The sequence below is a fragment of the Passer domesticus genome, chromosome 3, assembly GCF_036417665.1.
Source record: "Passer domesticus isolate bPasDom1 chromosome 3, bPasDom1.hap1, whole genome shotgun sequence".
NCBI classification, from domain to species: domain Eukaryota; kingdom Metazoa; phylum Chordata; class Aves; order Passeriformes; family Passeridae; genus Passer; species Passer domesticus.
This window is the reverse complement of record NC_087476.1, coordinates 48,924,713-48,944,428: the sequence shown is the minus strand read 5'-3', so window position 1 is coordinate 48,944,428 and position 19,716 is coordinate 48,924,713. Positions and strand designations below refer to the sequence as shown.

General features: G+C 39.7%; 2 protein-coding genes across 3 annotated transcripts; one reads left to right on the top strand and one right to left on the bottom strand.

Moving 5' to 3' along the window:
* The first annotated feature begins 1,094 nt into the window (after positions 1 to 1,094).
* On the top strand, positions 1,095 to 19,529 carry TRAPPC3L (trafficking protein particle complex subunit 3L). Of its 2 annotated transcripts, XM_064412994.1 has the most exons (5): positions 1,095 to 2,078; positions 3,897 to 3,994; positions 6,757 to 6,856; positions 17,300 to 17,485; positions 18,578 to 19,529. In XM_064412994.1, exons 1-5 carry the CDS (start codon positions 1,785 to 1,787, stop codon positions 18,695 to 18,697), a joined length of 798 nt encoding a protein of 265 aa, XP_064269064.1. In that variant the 5' UTR covers positions 1,095 to 1,784; the 3' UTR covers positions 18,698 to 19,529. The 2 variants fall into 2 exon arrangements, 1 of the variants encoding a protein (XP_064269064.1); XR_010358623.1 differs by lacking the exons at positions 1,095 to 2,078; positions 3,897 to 3,994; positions 6,757 to 6,856; positions 18,578 to 19,529 and adding an exon at positions 16,816 to 16,954 and having other exon boundaries at positions 17,300 to 17,435.
* CALHM5 (calcium homeostasis modulator family member 5) lies at positions 11,840 to 16,670 on the bottom strand. The gene is made up of 2 exons (XM_064412993.1): positions 16,086 to 16,670; positions 11,840 to 13,365 (listed from the first exon to the last, which is right to left on the bottom strand). The coding sequence occupies exons 1-2, from the start codon at positions 16,623 to 16,625 to the stop codon at positions 12,976 to 12,978; spliced, it is 930 nt and encodes a 309-aa protein (XP_064269063.1). The 5' UTR covers positions 16,626 to 16,670; the 3' UTR covers positions 11,840 to 12,975.
* Positions 19,530 to 19,716: the final 187 nt, after the last annotated feature.

Sequence of the window (19,716 nt, the reverse complement as noted above, 5' to 3'; positions counted from 1 at the left end):
AAAACAGGACAGAAAGGGAGGTGGAGGGTGATTTTAACTTTCTCACTATTCCAACTGCCTTGGATTATTTCTAAGAAGTATATGTTCAGGATTAAAACAGATGCCAGATGTGTGCCTACCTTTACTCTTTTCACAGGGCTGCAAGACAGTCCACTAAGGACTTGTTTCCCTCGCTGGAGCCATTGAATTCCCAGTTTATTTGGATCCACCATTTCAGCTTTGTTTTCCCAATAATGTGCAAACCTTTCAAAATGCAGTACCTTGTACTCAATAAATAGCAATATATGTGTGAATTTACTTGGATGCATGTGGGCAAGTCTGTATTTTTCAAAGGATGTTGATGTGTCCTTGCCATTGCACTGTCTGGTACACAGGGTTCCCACATGATTATCGTATTAATAATGCAGGCTGAAGTAATTAATCCATATATATTCTGAACCAGATAAATAGAATTTTGCTCATTTATGAGTAGTCTTAAGTGCTTTGTAGTGGGTTCACTAAAGTTGAATTATACTAATTATAATCTTACAGGTTGTTTTTTTTTAATGTAATGCAATACTCTTTCTTGTGGAATATGGGGTTACTCTTGCAATATGAGACATATTTGGTGCCTGTCACTAGTTGGAGACAGTCAGAGAAACAAACCCATCTCAGACTCAGTTTAGAAATGCAAGTAACTATCTAGAGAATTGTAATGTCTGGCTTTTAAAATTTATTACAATTTAGATGTGAGAAGTGCCTACAATTGTTTCACTTATAAAATGGAATAAGGTTTTACAGGGTCAGAAGAGCACCTGAAAAATAAAAAAAAAATGGAAGAGGCAATTACATTGTAAAATTGTCAATACAAGCTCATTCTGTGTGAAATAAAAGCAGTCAGGATGACTGAACTTTACGCAGAAAAAGCTGAAAATCTTTATTTTCCCTGGTTGAATTGTGTCATACTTTAAACTACCATTTTTTGAAATAAATTAATCTTCCTTATCCCAAATGAATCACAACTGAATGCCTTCTGTGTATCTGTTGTAGTAAATGTCTGTAATTTTATTCTAGCTCTGGATCTATTAGTTAACAGAAATTTAATAACAACATGACTGTTATTAAGGAGAGGGCCATATATTTTTACTTCCTTTCCTGAGAGGACTCAGTTGGAATGTATGTTCAGGTAAATCCTATAAGGAATGACAACTACCTGATTAATTTCTAAATTCACCAGTGGCCATCATCAAAGTTCACCTCATAGGCAAAATTTACCACAGGGCAAAATAGATTAACTAAGCCTGGATGGTCATTGCAAGGATATTAAGAAATATGGGCTATAACAAGTTAAGAATGATAGAATTATAATTATATAAACCCCTTAGGAACATGGTTAGTGAAAGTGCCATTTGCACAAGCTGGCAGCTGTACAGGTACAGAATTTATTCCTCTGGGAAGCCGAGTTCTCTCAATCTGCCCTGGCAGGTTTACACAAACATGGTGGTAGCAGTGCCTTAAAAGCCATACTTCCCCAACTTAGGCAGACTACACTCACCAGATTACAGCAGTCAGAGTTGGCAGACTACTATAGCTTCTTTAGATTGAAAACAATCAATTTTTATTTCCCTTGTACAGCAGTACCTTGCAATTGTGTTTTTGTTCTTCAGAGATGAAGGTTTTCTTAGTTCTCCAAACACCAAAGTCTGATAGAAACAACAAATTTAATTTACTGTCCCTAAAAATGTAAGACCTGTTCTGTTTGACTTCCCATGTGCTCGCTGTGTATTTGATTACAAACCATTCCTATGGACAGAGTGATTATTTATGTTGTGGACAGTGGCAGATCTGTTCAGTCAAATTCCTCCCAAAGGGCTCAGTGCACTCAGAGAATAGGAGGAGCATCAGCAGCATTACAGACTGCAGCAAACACATCTCGTGCAAAAGACAGAAGAGCAGAGAGGAGAAAAGAGAAGAGAAAGATTGAGAGAAGACTGTACTGCTTGAGGAAGAAAACATATAAACTGACAATTCAATACATCAGGAGTTACACAAGCAACATGTCTCGATCACCAGGAAGAAAGCAGGAGAACCACAAAATAGTAAGACATTTTTGTAATGTGTTATTCCAATTGTGCATGGAGTAATAGCCTATTATTTTATTGATGCATTTTATACACTCCTGTTTCTGAACAATCTGAAAGTACTGAAAGCATAGGGATAAGATTGATGATACAAGAGCAGAGCTGCGAGCAGCATTTATCGCTCCTATTTCTAGTGCTGGGATTCTGTACAGGCTTGGGAAAGAGGGGCACAAAGGTTCTGAGACTGCAATCTGTTCCAAAACAGAAGTCTACGTGCTTCAAGTGTTTATGGTCTAAGATATAAATGCCAGGGAAGTTTATGTAGCTCTGTGGTTAGATAGTCATTCAATGAAACACAGGGAGAAGGAGATCTCTGTTCTGTGCTTGAATGGTTCCATTCCACACAAACCATTCTTCAGGAGCCTTAGGGCTTTCTCTATGGTGAATGGTGATTTTTGACAGGAACTGGGCAGTGGAAAAATTCCAGAAGACTTTAAGACAATGTCGTATCAATTTCTGAAAAGAGGACAGAGGTCTTCACTGAAAAACAAATAAGAGAGTGTAATAAAATTACAGTTAATATACCTAAGTTTATGGTCAAAAAGTATTCCAATGGATTGCAAGTGTGGCTGATAAATTTGACTACATTGATATATTATGCTTAAGTTTCTCTGAGGTAATTTTCTTGTTGCAACAGAGACTTTTTGCTGAACAATAATAACAAAGGACCTGTGTGACATCCATTTACTCCATTGAAAACTTGTTACTGAGAATTCGGCCAAGAGCACATTATTTTAAACAAGAGTTATCACTGATGTGAGTTTGGAAAATGGTTCTGCTTAAGATTTTGAACAATGACTTAGTAAAACAGCAACACTGATTAAACTCCAAACTTTGGATGCAAAGGAAGCAGGACGAAATCTTTCCACCCAGCTGTTCTTAGTTTGCTAGTGTGATTTGTTCTGTTGTTTTTATTGGTATTCACTCTTATTTTTCCACAGGCTAGAGACAAAAAGCAGCTCTGGTCTGACCATGTCACAGGGCTGTAGCACTTCCTTTAATTAATTCCTGTCGAAGAAGTTTAGTAAGAGTCAACCTACCCTCTCACTTAAAGGACAGCTGCTACTCCTGCTAAATACAGACAGTTGTGCAGTGCATGCATGTGATCTGACAGGGCAGGGAGAGAAGGAAACTCTCCTCCAAACTGTTGCACATCTGAGGACCTGAAGACCCCTGCATGTGGCAGGACCTGTGCAGAGATACATCTTTGACATCTTCAGTTGCTCTCCATGTTCCTTGGGGGCTGCAATCCTTGCAGTCCCTTTCATCTTGCTGTTATTCTTTACCCTTGTACAGAATTATAGTATTTTTTCATTATTCTGAGCTAAATTTTTATCTACTTTTTACTTTTTTAGAGAAAGCAGCTAATGATTTGAATCAGATCAACCCTACCTTTGTGAACTGTTGTGCTACTGCAGAAGGATTAATAGCTCATTGCCTCTTTCCCTGCTGCTGTTTGTTATTATTCTTGGATGGCACTTGACAGAATTTGTCAATCCAGCATACAATCAAGATGCAAGAATTAGTGATGATAGTAAACCTGAGTGTGCCAAGAAACGGTACTTCTGACAACCAAAATCCCTTGCAAACTCAAGTGAGGATGAATATAGATTCTGTCATGCTTGAAATGAGGATTTCAGTGATTATGTATCCATGGACAAAAATGTCTTTATTGATTTAAATTTTTTTTACTTGCTTTTAATGAGCAGCAGCTTAAAAATGTGGAAGAGTTGGATTTTAGGTCACTTAATTTTTGATTTTTTTATTTTCTGACAGAGCAGAGAACTTTTTGTACTCACATATGGGGCTTTGGTAGCCCAGCTGTGCAAGGAGTATGAAAAAGATGAAGATGTCAATGCCTGTTTAGATAGAATGTAAGTACTGCTTTAAATGTTCAGTTTTATCCATAATGATACTTGTTTACATATATATTACCTTTCAGCTTTTTGTTTGTTATCTCACAACTTCCAGCAGTCTGTCTATGGTTACTGAGAAGACAAGGAAAAGGTTCAATATTCTGTCAACAGAAACAACACTAATTTGTGAATTAAAATCAACAATTAGCTTTTTAATGTGCTGAGGAAGAGTGTCAGGATTGTTTTCATAGCTTACACTTGTTCCTTCCTGATCCTTTAGTTATGCTCATTGTTAATATAATCTTCTAAATTTCATATCCTGTATCCCTTACTGGGTTAGGGGCAAATGATCCTCTCACCTTTAAAGAACCTTACAGCAATGAGTGAGATAGCACAAAAGGTCAGTGAAGGTGGATTTTTACATGGATAACCTTAGAAAATGAAGATTCAATGTTTACAAACCCCGTCATGCTGACTGAGATTCCTAGGCATTACATTTACCATAAAAATAACAATATAATGGAAAATCAGCGAGAAACAACTTTTTAGCTGGTCAACAAGAACATATAGTAAGGCCATTGTCAGAACAATAAGGCTTATATTTCTGGGCAAAGTGGACATGCAAAATGGATTTACAAAAATCACAGAGGACAGAATACCCTGACCACTTTACTATTAACCTGAAAGTTTGCAAACTAGCTGTAGTCCAATAACTATCCATGAGAATAAATTAAGAAAAAAAATCATTGTTTGGGAAAAAGAAAAGTAATTTATTCACAAACTTATAAGGGATAACATCCCTCAGATACTTTTTAATATTCGTCTTTCATTCAGCTCTGGTGAAAATCATACCTTTGAAATATGCACACGCTTCTTCAATGATGCCATGATAGAAATTACTAGAGAGCAGTTTTGGAAGATGTGAAGACAGATTTTCCTCCTTATGTTTTCATTATTGCAGTTGTTGTTTCTATGAAATCTTTTTGTTTTGAGGAAGACTTGATCATATAATGTCAGGTTTCATTAAAACAATGTGTTTACTTCTGTGATTATGAAACAGCCCAGCTTCACAAAGAAACCTCACATCTCAGCAGACCTGTGACAGGTGGGGACAGTGTGCTTATCTCTCTCTCTCTGTGTACATATATAGTCTGTAGTGAGAAGGGTGTTTTTCACTGTACAGTTGCCAAGTAGCTGCTTACCAGTCTGTTATTAATTTGACTTTGCAAATCTAGGGCATAAAAGTTGAAATGTATCTAAGTAGTCTTCTGTGTCACTAATACACCTTGCTAAATGTTGATGACACATTTGCCAATGTTATTGATACTGATACTTAGGCAATAGATAAATATTTAATTGTTTCTAGACACATGACATACTGCAATTTTAATCTTCACGCTGCCAAACCCAATTTTGGTCTCGTCATCAGCTCACTGTTCTCTAGCCAAAGATGTTGTACACAAACCAGTAAAAAAATCCACTGAGTTCAGGCTGCTTCACTGAGGGTGTAGGGCCTCTGACAAACAAGCAGACACTGCCAATATCCACATAACTGGGAATGAAGAATTTCCTAAAAACATTTGTAGCCTGAGTACCCATTCTTACAAGATGTTTGTGTCGATGTCCTTCCATTTTTCAGAAAATGTTTGGAGTCACAGCTGTTTTGCACACTAAGAAGTTATTGGCCTTTGTTAATGTGTCAGAGCTAGGAATGAATATTTGTTTTATAAAATTCCATTATCTTCCATCCCTTTTTGTTTGGTGGTTGGTTCTTTTTTTTTTGGTTTTTTTTTTTTTTGGTTTTTTTTTTTTTTGTGTGTGGTTGTTGTTGTTGTTGTCATTGGGTTTTTTGTTTGTTTGTTTTGTTTTGTTTTGTTTTTTGTGGTTTTTTTTTTTTTTTAATTGTAGTATTTTAAATACAAAATGGAGGTGGCAGTGTACCAAAATTCTGGTAATGAATGACGCAGGATCCCCAGGCAGGTAGCAAGGATTGCTCCCTATTGCCAAAACCCCAGCCTTTTTAAGCAGTTAGCCTGTTACTGGTTTACACAGTTTTAAGGCACAACAAGCCCAAGTCAAGTAACAACCCTACACATGTGGACATCATGTGGACACGTGGCAGTCACACAGCATGTCTCACATCTCTCATGTCTCATCTCTGATGTTTCTCTATCCTTATTCCAGCTGAGTCTCCCATAGTTCCCTTCTACTTAGCCTAAGTACCAGGCTGGAGCCATGTTACAAGGCCTTCCCTTTATAAAGCCTTACCTATTGGTAGCATGTGTTAACTAACAACTTCTGAATTTTTTTTCATCAACTAGTTAGATGAAGAGAAATAACATTAGGAAAAAAGACAAACAGATAATTGTGAAGGAAGAGTGAAGAATGAGGTGAAGAGGTAAGAGGAGAAAGTGAAAGAGATCAGGTGTGATTGCATTTCCTATGGCAGCTGAATGCTGCAATGAGGGTGCCCAGGGTTGGTGTCCATACGTATAGACAATGTAAAGAAAAACTGTGTAGACAATTCATATCATCCTTGCCAGGAGTATCATGCTTAAAGAAGTATGATTCCTTAAATGACTGCATGAACAGCAGTCCCACTGTGCTGTAAAATGTAGTAGAAAGAAGAATGTAGACCAGCAAAATGTGTTGTTACTGAAGTCCCTCAATTAGGATCATGCAGCTGTTTTGCTGAGGAAGCGCAAGAGACGCATTAGGGAGATGGCAGGTGGAAAGAAGTTCCCCATTTTAAATGCTGCCTTTCCTTGTTTCCTCCTCAGGGGATACAGCATCGGCATAAGACTGATTGATGACTTTTTGGCTCGTTCAGCTGTGAAAAAGTGCCGTAGTTACTCTGAAACGGCACACATGATTGCACAGGTAAATAAGATTTGTATTTTCTAAAGCATCATCAGATTGAGTGATCTTAGAATCATATATTCCCTTCCTTTTATCTCTTCCTAGGAGAATAAGTCTTAACTGTCTCATACAGATGTTAAACTTTTATATTTTTACTTCTGCCATTTGACTTTTCTCATCATTGCCATAACTATCTTAGATATATTTTTACTTTTAAATGGTAATATTAAGAACAAGCTGCAGGATTTTGTGCAAAATGAAAAATCTCAGTGGTAGCAAAGAAGAACTGTAAGAAAGGAAAATGAGAGGAACATTTTCCTGACTGCCCACAAATCTAATAATAAAATCAAAAAGATAAAATCAGAGCAGGTACTTTCTCCTACTTTGATGGAAATTTCCCTTTCATTGAGCAGCTGCTCACACTTCTGTTGGACAACAAAGACACAGGTTTCTAAAAATGTACTTTTGCCCCCATTGGCAAGTTAGAATTCTAGGGAATTTCAAAGAGAAATTTAAATAAGAATACATAACAAAATTCCTCCGGGTAAGAAGCTGAGCTAGGACAGATGATCCATTGGAAATGGTGAAGGCAGCTGAATGAAATGGATGAGACAAGCAGCATTTCAATCACTGTTTTAAAATACACTGCCTCATTTAAGAAAATTATAGCAGGCTGCAAAATCGAATTTTTGTTCACTTTTGCATTCTTCTTCAGGTGGTATTAGTACTTTATTTTCACATATATGTCAGATACCTGGTTTTCTGGGTCTTATTCCTCATAGTTCCTTTCTTTACAAATGCATTATTACAGTTGAACCTTCATTCTTAAGTACATGGTATTCAACAGCAAAGTGCAGTGAGAAATTAACAATGGAAAAAGGCACTATTTCTCTGCAGCTTGTACTTCCAAAGAGACTGATTAAGAGAAGTAAAAAATTACTTGGAAAGACTGGGACAAACATTAAAGCACACACTGTCCCTTGAAAGACTATTTTTAGCAAACTAAAAGGAGTTCTGTAGTAGGAGTAGAACATTTCTGAGGCAAAATGTGATATGTACAGCATTTTCACATTTCTTTGGCAAAACAATTTTTAAATAATCTTCAAGCACATTTGTCTGAGACACATGCCAACAAAACATGTCTAAAGTGACCCAGTAAGGAGCTGCAAATACTCTACTACAGTTTTTAGCTCAGAATCACAAAGCTGTTTACATGATCTCCTTAACTCTTCAGCAAGAGTGTTCCCAGCCAGGAGAAAGTGCTTAAATGTTTAACTGCATTGTCTTCAGAAGTACAAATCTGTTTGAGGATGAGTAAAACCAGTTCAAAGTTAAAGTAATTAAGACAGTTCGGCAATTCAAGTAGTTAAAGCCAAACCTCCTGTTAACATAGCTATTATCCTTCAGTTCTTTGGAAAACAAAGAAGTCTGTAAGATCAGGCTGTGGGTGTTCCCTGTGGAAATGGAAAGAGATGAAGCAAAAGAAAAAAAGAAAAAAAGAGAACTACAAAGCCAGCTTCCCAGGTTAAGAAATAAATACTGGAGGAAAGGTGCACCTAAAGCAGTAATTGGGAGCTTAAATCTTCCACCACTGGTTCAGATTGCAAAGCCTGGGCTAATTTATACTGGCCTGGAGAAGGGCCAACAAGTTTTGATGAGGAGCCAAAGTGAGCCCTTCTACACTGAGTTCCCATGGTGTTCTCTGTCTTCTCATGTTGATCCTGTGACTTGGCAGGGTTACAGTTGGGATTGAGTTAGAAAAGACATGAAACAGGACATGTGAAAGTAGGCTTTCTGGCAAATTGGGGGAAGAAATGGAAACCAACTGAGGAATGATATTAACAACAAAGCCCAGCTGAAGAAGTAATGTCCAAGATGGGATTCAGAATTTGAATCTAACTGAGGATTACTTTTGAAATGAGGTTGATAATTTTTCTCTATAATCCTGCAAAAACAAATTTTTAGTTCAATTTATCTTCAAAGACCTTGACATAATTGATCTGATCTAATGAGTTGCAAAAAACAGCTTCTGGTTTTAGATCTAATGTTTATATTACCTTCACTAACACGAGGAGATGTTTGTCTGTGCCGGCGATGGAAGCAGCCTGACCACACCCTCTGGTCCACAGCAAACTGGTGCTGGCTCACAGGCTGGATTAAACAGTGCCTAAGGATAAATCTGTTCCTGAAAAGCAGTGGCTGCAGAGATGGGCTTTATCGTGGACACTCAGTACCCTGTGAGCACAGGAAACTAACATCTCTGGAGGTCTTTGAAGAGAGCTCCCTGGGGGGCAATAACAAAGGATGGGGTAATCCAACCATGTCACCCCCTGTCCAGAGCTGTAGGACAGGAAAAGTCCTTTCCTGTGTCATGGAAGGTGCTGCCACACAAGGTCCCTGGATATTGACATATGGCCAGTTTGAAGGTCTGACAGAGCTGGCAGAATTTATGAAGCTGGTAAATGTTGGTTTTTAGATCTCAGCAGGGAGAAGGAAATGCATAAGCAGGTTGCTGTGCTAAGTAATACAGCCTACTGTGGTAGACAGTAAACAGGACATTGAAGTGCTGCACTGTGGAGAGTAAAGGAAAGGTCAGAAGAGAAGTTTGGAATCGGCAACAGATGGCAAAACCTTTACTATATCTTCCTCTTTCCAAACACTGACAGGAAAAATACTAAGAATAAAAAGTATGCTAGCAGAAATATTATTTTGGCTGCCTTTCCCCTTTTAAGCAGATGAATTCTGGTCCTTCATTAATCTTGCTATTATGCTGTCTGAAATCATAGTTTCAATTTCTTTAACAGTCCGTACTTGGTGTCATGACATGCATAAAAAGTTTGGAAGTGAAAAGTCCCCAGTAGTATGTAGAGGGACTGAAAAGTTAGTGGCTTCCTAAATATTCCAGTAATTCTAGGCTGTGTTTGAGCACCATCAAAATGTTAATGATTTTTATTCTTGCTGCTTGAGAGAGATGGAATTCTGACTGAGTTTTTTAAAAAGGGCAGAGATACATTTTTAATTCAAACTGTTCAGATTTATTTTCTCATTAAGCAGTGTATAATGTCATAGAGTTGCAAATAACATTTTCAAAAGTGAGGTTTTACTTTAAATGGGCATAATTTTGCTGGCAAGCCTATGTACGTGTCTAAACAGACATTCTTCTTCCATTTCATCAATAAAAACGAGACAGATTTATGGGATGCAAGTTTTAAACCACCTCATTCATTTTACCTTCTAGTCTTTTGGAGTCACAACGACTGAGAAGACCTTTTTTTATCCTCTGAGAAGCTGTAAATGGTGGTTTTAAAGTAGTTGCTGTTCAGTTATAGCTTGGTTTTAAGAAAAAAGTCTTTTATATTCATTTATTTGCTTATCTATGCATTTAAATTATTGTTCCTGCCAAGACATTTTCACAATTTTCACTCTATATCTTTGCAATTTGGCGCTCCGTTTCAAACCAGCTACTTCTTTTGCATAGTTTCCTTGCAAGTTCTCTTTTACATAGGAATTTTTAACAATAGAATTTGGACAGATTCATCATACCATAATGCAAAGTACAGCTGAAACTAAATTGAGAGCATATGAGGGCTTAGCATGGTTAAAAAGTCTTTATTCTTATAACAAAGACTTCAAGTTTGATGGAGCAGCAGATGTGTAGTGGAAGAAGAGCTAAGAGAATTTAAAGACCAAACTGAGGGACAGAGCACAGAGGATTAAAGAGAATTTTCCTATTTTCTTGTATACTCCTATTTTGACAGGTATCAAAATTAATGCAAAATCTAAATTTTCCAGCAGAAAGTGTTGATCTTGCTGTTTGGTTTTATTTGTTGGGTGTTTTTCTCTCCCTCCAGTTTGTTTTGGACAGTGTTGACAATAGTCTTGTCTCTTTCTGAGCTGCCATGGTAGCTGCTGGATTCAGAAACAATGCTGATGGAAAGCAGCTTTTGCAATATCCCCTTGAAGGACTAAGTTAAATTTTTCAAACCCATATGCCAGTTGGAAAGATAGGGTCAAACTGGCTGTTATTTCAGTCTGTTTTCACAGAAGTATTCTAGGATCCACACAGAAATTGCATTGAGTCGCAGGTGTTTTGATAAAAGAGTCACACAGCCCTGAGAATGGGGATCAGGGAGAGATTGGCTCCTACCAGGCACACATTGCAGCACAAAATGTTCAGCAGCTGCTCTTGGGGCTGGAGACACTCTCAACATAAGCTACCTGCAAACATGAAGCAGGCAAGGAGGGGGAGAGGGAAATTCATCTTGGATTTGCCCCTCCACAATAAAGCAGAAGGTAGGGCTGGGAAGTGCTGCCATTTCAGATGGCTTGGGCTACTCAGGTGCAGAGTCCTAAGCTTTCTTCTGAGGGAAAAGAGGATACCAAAAGCTCTAAGTGGGATCACTCTGTTCTCCTACCCTTCACTCTACCAGCTATGCTTCTGCCTCTGTGTCCCAGCTATTACATCACACCTCTTTACCTCAACCCACTTGTTTCCCATATTTCTTTGACCAACTCATTAACCTACCTGCTGTCCTCCCCATTACATCCCTGCTTGCTTTGATTTTCTGAGGAAAGAGGTGGAGAGACAGTTTTGGAAAGGGAAATTTGGCCCAAGGGGTAGTGTGTGTTTTCTCCCCGTGTGTGCAGGGAGGAGGAGAATTGGGGCTGGACAGAAGATGCTGGGGCAGTTCTCAAAAGGAAGGATAAAACCAAGACAAGTAGGAGGGGTCGTATAGACTGCAAATAGGTAAGTGCTATACCAGGAGAAGCTCCTGGGGAGAAAATGGTTGGTGTATGTGCCAGGCACAGTGTCACACATCTGCTGTTGTGACTTTCATTTTGGCAGTATTGCATCTGTGCTTTCAGCTACAGCAGGCTCATTCAAGCATATAACATGTTTTAAGTGTGCTGCTTAGTGGGTCATCTGGGATGAAAGAACTTTAAAACGTTGTCTCAAAGGTCACAAGTTCTTGAAAACATAAGGACAAAATTCTAAGCAGAGAGTTGAAGTAACACTTCTGTTTTATTTCATAAAGAGTAATGGTCTGTATATAGATGCTTTTACCCGCTGAAGAAACCCAATGAGTATGAGAACAGCTGGGCAGGATATCCTGGTTTGTTGAGAAGAGCATGACTCAAGCACAGCAAAACTATGATTCTTTGCAGACTCGGAGAGACTGGCAATAAAATGCTACAAAAAAGCCTGCCCAGCCACCCCAGGGAAAGTAACTTTGTTCTCCCTTTATAAAGCATTTGCGAATACTCTGAACACCCTGAGAGTCATGTGATGAATTCCAAGTGAGTGACATAAGCACAGGGCTCTGGGGTGAAATGTGTTTGTCAGAGGCACTGACTATGCAGTTGCCTCACCTGCTGGTTCTTCTCGCTCCAGACACTAAAATTTCCTAGGGTATTCAAAAAAATGAAAGTCAGTCTTCTGGAAAAATATTTTCTTGTCTTAAAAAGTGGAATTTCCTTCCAGACCTTCTGTTGAACATTGGCTGCAGGCCCAGAAACAACAATATTACATAGCACTACAGGCTGCACCCAGTGCCTGAAACTTGCTCAAAACTAGAACTTTATATCCATACAAAGAGAAAGTCTAGAGTGGGAGCAGATAATAGGGAGATGTTCTACAAAGACAAAATATCCAAAGACAGAGAAGCCTTGAGGGATCACTGGTGCCTCAAAACAAGTCTGCACCTGCAATTGGCCTGGAAATGACCTGGACAGAAAACCTTTACTTTCTGTGCGCTGTCAGAAAGCCACACATATCTTGTTATTATATTCACACACTTTAAACTACTTTACTTGTTGATAGTCTCTAGATTTACAAGCACACTATAGCACATTTTGCATAGCATGTTGTTAAAACCCTCTTGTAGAAGCCATTTTTCCTTTCTTTGTGATGTCAACTCTTGATGCTGAGCCAGTGATGTGAAGTCTGGGTGCTGTGGAGAACTTCAGCCTTTTCACTTGTGTAGAGAAATAATTTCATTCCATCCTTTTGGAGCAAGTAACTAGCAGGGGGAAAACATGATGAATAAGAAAGAGGCCATTGTGAAAAGAATACAGAGACAAAACCAGCTAGAAGTATGCCATATTAACAAGATATAAAAAATGCTGAAATTATACTTGGTCTATGGTACTTCCCTTCTGTCCGCAAGGTCCAGCAATGTCTCTCTTTCCTCACTGGTTCCTTTCTGGCCTTCTTCAACTAGCCTGTGAATCGTGCTATAATGCTGTTTGCTGTTGCTGAAAGAGTACAGCTGGGAAGCATCTTCCCATGCCTGGAAAGCTGGCAGGGAAATGGGTTCTGGTTCCTTGTTTTCAAAAAAGCACTTCAGGTTTCGCTCGCTCAGCTTGGTGGCATACAGTTGGAAAATCTGCTCCAGTTGCTCCTTCTCCGTCCCCTCATACACTCTCCAGAACATCAGCTGGAGGTGGCTGACTTTTGACTGGCAGCTGGCACAGCAAGTGGTTAGCAGGGAGAGGAGAGCTGTGGTAACTATCACACACCAGCCTAAAATCTGGGAAGGCAAAAGAAATCAGTTTCAGGTTAAAAAGACCCAAGTGAAAATGCTACTTGAATTACAAATGTCTGACAAAGTGTGGTCACTTTGTTTGCATTTGGTGCTGGCCGTGATGTTAATGGGACATCCACATGGGGACATGTCTTACGTTGGAAATGGGCGTGTGTATTCTATTCCCATCTGTTAAAGGTGGGGCAGTTATCTTCTGTTAATTGGGCAGTTTTTCTTTAGCTCTTCCACAACCAATCCTCCCCTCCCTGGAGATATCTGCTGTTCATGGGCTAGTGAGTCTCACTGCATGACTGATAAAAATTATATCATGCCATTGTGAGAAGCTCTGCCCAGGGGGAGGAGCCAAACATTCCTGCCTGGATATAATCTGAGATTAGGAACATCACAGTCAGCCTTTTCCACTGGATTCCCAGAGGAGCAACTGTCTTCTCCACTGGATTCCCAGGGGAAGACCAGGCCCATTTACACTGCTACCAGACCTTCAGAGAAAACTTACACCCATCTATCTACAGGATCACTGCTTCAGCAGAACCACATCTGTCACTCCATTACTGCAGCCACCATTTAACGAGACTGGTACCAGCACCCTCACTCACAGGGTGTCAAGTTGCATTCTGACTCTGTCAGTGGTTTCTTTTCTTTTCTTGTACTATTGCATTTGTATTTTTAATTTTCCTAATAAAGAACTGTTATTCCTATTCCCATATCTTTGCCTGAGAGCCCCTTAATTTCAAAATTATAATAATTTGGAGGGAGGGGGTGTACATTTAACATTTCAAGGAAGGCTCCTGCCTTCCCTAGCAGACACCTGTCTTTTCAAACCAAGACAGGACTGAAGAGAAAGATTAAGTCCATCAGCACAGAGGCTTCTCAGTACTGCTCCTCTTGGTGTCTCTTTGGTAAATGGTAAAGTGTTTTCTAAGTGCTAAAAGCATTACATAGAACTACCCAACAAGAATTACTAATTTTGAATCATGAAGAACTACAAAACCAAAAAGGGCAAGTAACTTTAGTCCCAAATCAATCAGCCTTTTAAACTGTGACCACTGTTAGGTGTTTTATTTTCTGACTTCTTTTTAATAAGAAAAAACCTCCAACAAAACAACCACATAATTAACCAGCATCACTCAATTTCTTTTTTCTGTAGCAGCTTCAGATTTGGACAAAGTTTTGTCAAGAGCATTTTAAAAGAAAGAGCTACTTCCATAATTACTTGCTCAGCAAGGGGCAAGAATGGAAAAATGTGCTTGAAATGGTTATTGTGGGATGTTCTTCTCTAAGGAGAGCAGCAGTGTGAACACAATTTTTCCTGCCTTGTGCCACTGGCCTAGCCAATGGTTTTACTTATCTAATCCACTGCAATGTGTTAAAAAAATAAAAATTAAACTTGTTTTCAAACCCTGGAAAAAGTTCCAGTGTGGGACAATTATTCTAGGGCTCAGAGGCTTGTATGCATTGGAACTGAATTCCCATGCTCTAATGGTGATGATATGGAGAGCTGCATCCTTTCTCATGTGAACCTTTGCACTGATGTTGAGAAAAATAACCACCAATAAAAATCTGTGTTTAGCTGATGGAATGTAGAAAGTTTCTTCAGGAAAGTCTGTGAAACAGAGAAGCTTGACAAACAGCTATTCTTAGGAACTAGTATGGAAGAATAGTTAGAGCTTTCCTTTATGTTTCCCAATCACTTTGTGCTGACTAGTGATTTTTATGGGTATTTGAAAAATCACTCTTTTTAGCAGTTTTTCACTTTCTTGCAGCTTGGAAAATGAACTCATATATTCTCATGCTAATACTGAATCCCTGATCTTTCAGTATTTCCTATACATAAAGCTTAAAGTCTTAAGCACTATCTGTTGTTGCCTTCTAAAACTAACAAACAAATTGCTTTGTCTGCAGGCAGTCTCTGTCCTATTTGCACGAGGACTTAAAAATAAAACCAGCTCTTGGAAAGGAAATTGTTCCAGATGGATACAATTCCTGACAAAGAGTTGCTGGCTCCACAGATTGTTTTCCCTTTTTCTGTAGCTTTTTTAAAATTCTCTCCACCGTTTTGATTTTTTGCCTCTGAATTTATTTGCATTACATTGCAGAGAGCAAAACTGTACTGCACAAATACTGTAGAACGTAGTAAGATCTCAGCTTTGCATGATCTGCTTGCTTTATTGTTTCTCACTTCCTCCAAGCAGGACAAAAACACGTTTACATTTGTCATCATGAAAATGAGGAACACAAATAGAAACATATTATGTAAGCAGTCAAAAGATATTTTACAAACCTTATTTTCCACTATTTTTCTACTATTAGTGACATAAAAATTCCCTACAATTATCACAATGATTTGAAATGTGACTGTGTGGCATGAATTTTTTAATAGGACCGACACCTTTAATGGGGTGACATCAGCCTCCTAAATAATCCAGCTGGGCTTTTTTCCCCCCTCCTTAAAGCAATCTCCATTCAGGAAGAAAGCATTAGGTTTTCTGGTCTTATTGACCCTTCCACCAGTGGGGACCCCTAAGAAATATGAAGCAGCTCAAACTGAACCAAAAGATGGATTGACTGTATTTTGCAAGTCTGCCAAAACATGGTTTACATGAAGCAAACAGTTTTAACAAAACTTCTGACATCAGGATCTGCCACAGATAAATCCCAGCAGCAGTACAACCTGGATAATGGTCTTTCTTTATAATTTTTCTTACCTGGGACTGTGCTTGAAGTGTTCTTTTCAGTTCATCACTCTCTGAAAAGGGCAGGGAGCTTTTGTCACAGGCTACTTTGTGTAGCTCTTCAAAACAGCTCTCCGATTTGCTGTGGCACACTGCTTGTAAGTAGGCAGGATTTTTCAAGCCACTCATGGCACATTCGTAAAAAGTCCCGTTGAGCAAAGCCACGGAAAGCCACATCACTGGGGCTACCAGAGCATTTAAAGTGATTTGTCCAAAGACGTAAAAGAAATGGCAGATATTCCCTCTGGGGAATATTTTCCTGGGATTCACCCAGCAGCCTGTAAAGAGTTTCCAGGTCTTGCTGTTCAAGAAGTATCCGATAACCAGCAGAACAAGAGCTGGCGAGAAGAGAAATACCAAACCGTACCTGAAGTTTTCATTGCTGCAAGGGCATCTGAAAGCAACAAGAGAAAACACACGTTCACCTCCCATCGTCAGCAGCGCCATAAAACTGTAACCGATAGCGGTTTTCCTGTTCATAAAGAACTTCAGGATTGTTTGGAATGCATCCATCTCTGGTACTCACTAGGGAGGCGGCAGTCGCGGCAGCTTCTCTGCAGCGGGGCAGAGCGCTCCCGAGGAGGCGCAGCCCGCCTCTCTGCCGCCTCCCACGCCCGGCCGAGATAACCCGTGATGTCACGGCTGCGGAGCACAGATGGGGCACATTCACAGTACAATTCACCCGTCCAGGAAAGGAAGCAGGCGGTGCTCCGTGTAAACAGCTGCTTGCAGTCTTGGAGGTCTTGTTCTTGGTGGGCTGTTTTGTTTTTTGAAGAGACTGCAGATGGGGAGATCAGAGTTGCGGGAGATCTTGAGCTGTGATTACAGAAGTTGCTGGTGAGGTAGTGAATGACCTAATATAGATGCTAATGGTCCCAAGGGAGTATGACATGACTGAAAGCAGAGGAGTGATAACAGTAAAACCACTTTGTGTGGGGTTGTAAATGTAGGAACTTCAAAGAAGTACAGCTCTCTGCTGTGTTTTCCTGGAGCATCACACAGCTCTAGATTTGCATTGCTGGCTCAAGCTGATCACAGAAGAGACAAATGTACTTTGATTTCTATCCTGTCTGGCTCTTTCCCCTTATTTCCTGGGGTAAAATTGGTCTACAGGATGCTTCTTTTTAAAGTTTCACCTCTTGTTTGCACGCAACACATTTAAGCAGCAGAGTTTCATTCTTTTGAAGGTTGCTTTCAAGATGTACCTTGGGGTCACCCCTAGTGTGAGCTGTAATAGTGCCACAGGGAATGAATTCTCCTTAATCCTGGACAAAAACCCACTAGTGGACTTTGTGGAGGAGCTGCCAGCGGAACGAGCATCACTTTGCTATTGTAACCTCCTCTGTGGGGTGATTCGAGGTGCCTTGGAAATGGTAAGGAAGTGCACACCTGTTTTCTCTATTCTTTGTTAATTCTCAGAAGCACAGGAAAATAAAATCACTTGTTCAGATAAAAGTAGGAAATACAGTATTGTTTAACCTCTTGGATTAAATATCTATATTTAGATAAAATATAAGACAAGGATAGATAAAAGAGGACTGATAAAAAGATAAAAATAGATAAAAAAGGCTGATCCTGGATCCTGAAGTAGAGAAGCACACTGTCCCTGCCTGGCTGTTCAGTCTGTTCAGTGGCTGACTTGGGTGCAAAAGCCAGGTGGGATCAGGAAGACAGGTAACACTTAAAGTGGAGGGACAGAGGGGCATGTTGGGTTTCTCCGCTGCTCCTGGAGCCTATCACACTTCCCTGCACAGCTGTAGCCAGTAATAGTCATCCCTGATTATTTCCAAATACATCAAGATAAATAATATTCTCAGGTTACCATGGTACCTGCTGAAAGAGAGAACAAAGTGTGGAGGCGTATCATGTTAAAACCAAAGCATCAGAAGGGTATCAGACAGCAATCCAAATTTTGTTCTTAAACGTAAGGTTTTGCAAAGAAGTAAATAAAAGGCATAATTTGAAAATTTCTGACCTGTAGAGCTTCTTCAGGGAGATTACTTTTGGATTGCTTTATGGTTTTTTGTCAATATCTGACTCAGCAGAGATCTTATATTTCAAGAGACAAAAAACTCAACCCTGCAGTGTTATGTACATACATCAGTCTCAGAATTACAGCATCTGATACACGACTAAGTAACAAAAGTATTATATCATAGGTCTTAGTACATGACTAGGAAATTCTGTGACCACAAAATCATCAAGAATGCAATTTAGGGTCTCAGAAGAAAACAAAGCACTGGGGAGAAGGGTAATGTGCTATATAAATTCCAGCGTCTATAAACTGCCTTTGTGTTAGCTTAGTTGGGAAAGCAATTTTAAAGCAATTTAGATATCTGTTTCCTATAAAACCTGAGAAAGGGGGTCCTCTTGTGGTAAGAGAGAGAGAAAAAGCTCATTGTACTGCAGGAGGGTGGAAAACTGGGCATTTCTTTGCTTAACTGATCAGACCTGATTCTTTCCAGGTTCACTTGGCAGCAGAAGTTTCCTTCCTCCAGGACAGACTGAAGGGTGATGCTGTGACAGAAATAGGAATTACATTTTTAAGGAAGCCTGAAGACAGAAAGCACAGAAGGAACAAATGAAAAGAATATTGGGAGAGAGCCTTTCTGGGGGATATTTTGTGCCTTTTGTTTCAGAAGAAGACAGGGTAAAAACGGCTTTACTGAGTCAGCTGCACCAGTCAGCTGGTTACAAGGTGAAGAGACCTGGGCAGCAAAGAGGAGGGGCAGGGCACAACAATTAACATTGTCCCAACAATGTTAATTGTTGTGACATGGATATCAGTAAAAAAGATCAAAATTATCTGCCCTTTCTTCTCACATACCCAGCCTCTTGAGCTTAATGGAAGTTTTATCTCAGTATTTAGTGTGTGCTAGTTGTTATTCTGTATAGCAACTGTTTTCAGGTAAAGCTGATGCCCTTTTCCCGTTTTGTCAGTAATGTTTCAAAGCATGGCTGCTAGAGGTGCTTTATTTCCCTGGCTGTGTGTGGTTATCCATAAAGGATTCCTCTGCTGTCATTGCTGTATGCAGTGTCTCGCTCACAGGTGCATGTTTTGATGTGTAATGCTTTGCCATTCATTGTCCTCCATGCTGGACATCCTGCTGTCTTTGAAACCAGGGAGGGATGGGTCTTCACTGCCGCTGGTGGTGTTCTTTCCAGCTCTTCAGGCCCCACATGCAGTTTTGCTGGCACTCCTGCTCAGTGTTGTGCACACACCAGGCTGTAGCCCTCTGACAGCTGCAGCAGCGCTTGTGTCTCACCAAGCTATGGGCCTTTTCATGTCAGCCTTCTCTCCAAGAGCACTGATCTTGTGGCCAAACTGAACAAAGCATGACGTGTTTAATGTATAGCCATTGTGGATCTGTACCCGCCTAAGGAAACTTGAATTAAAATTCTGAGATTGCCACAGAACTGGTTTGGTGGTCATGTTTTCTGTTCTTACCTGGCCTTCACCACCAGCTGTTGAATGTCTTCCTCTTGGCAGTGGGCTTGTTACTCCACATGACTGGGAGGTAGAGAAGGAGCAGCCTCAGAGAAACCCAAGTTATAGGAAAGGTTTAAAGTTGTTTGATGTAATGCAAGATGTCTGGGTAAGGGT

Bases quoted from the DNA above. Each gene is read 5' to 3' on its own strand.
- CALHM5 (XM_064412993.1), bottom strand. From the start codon at position 16,625: ATGGATGCATTCCAAACAATCCTGAAGTTCTTTATGAACAGGAAAACC. The intron at 13,366-16,085 runs GTAAGAAAAATT...TTGCCTTCCCAG, and splicing joins CACTTCAAGCACAGTCCCAG to ATTTTAGGCTGGTGTGTGAT.
- TRAPPC3L (XM_064412994.1), top strand. From the start codon at position 1,785: ATGGACAGAGTGATTATTTATGTTGTGGACAGTGGCAGATCTGTTCAG. The intron at 2,079-3,896 runs GTAAGACATTTT...ATTTTCTGACAG, and splicing joins AGCAGGAGAACCACAAAATA to AGCAGAGAACTTTTTGTACT. The intron at 17,486-18,577 runs GTAAGGAAGTGC...GATTCTTTCCAG, and splicing joins TTCGAGGTGCCTTGGAAATG to GTTCACTTGGCAGCAGAAGT.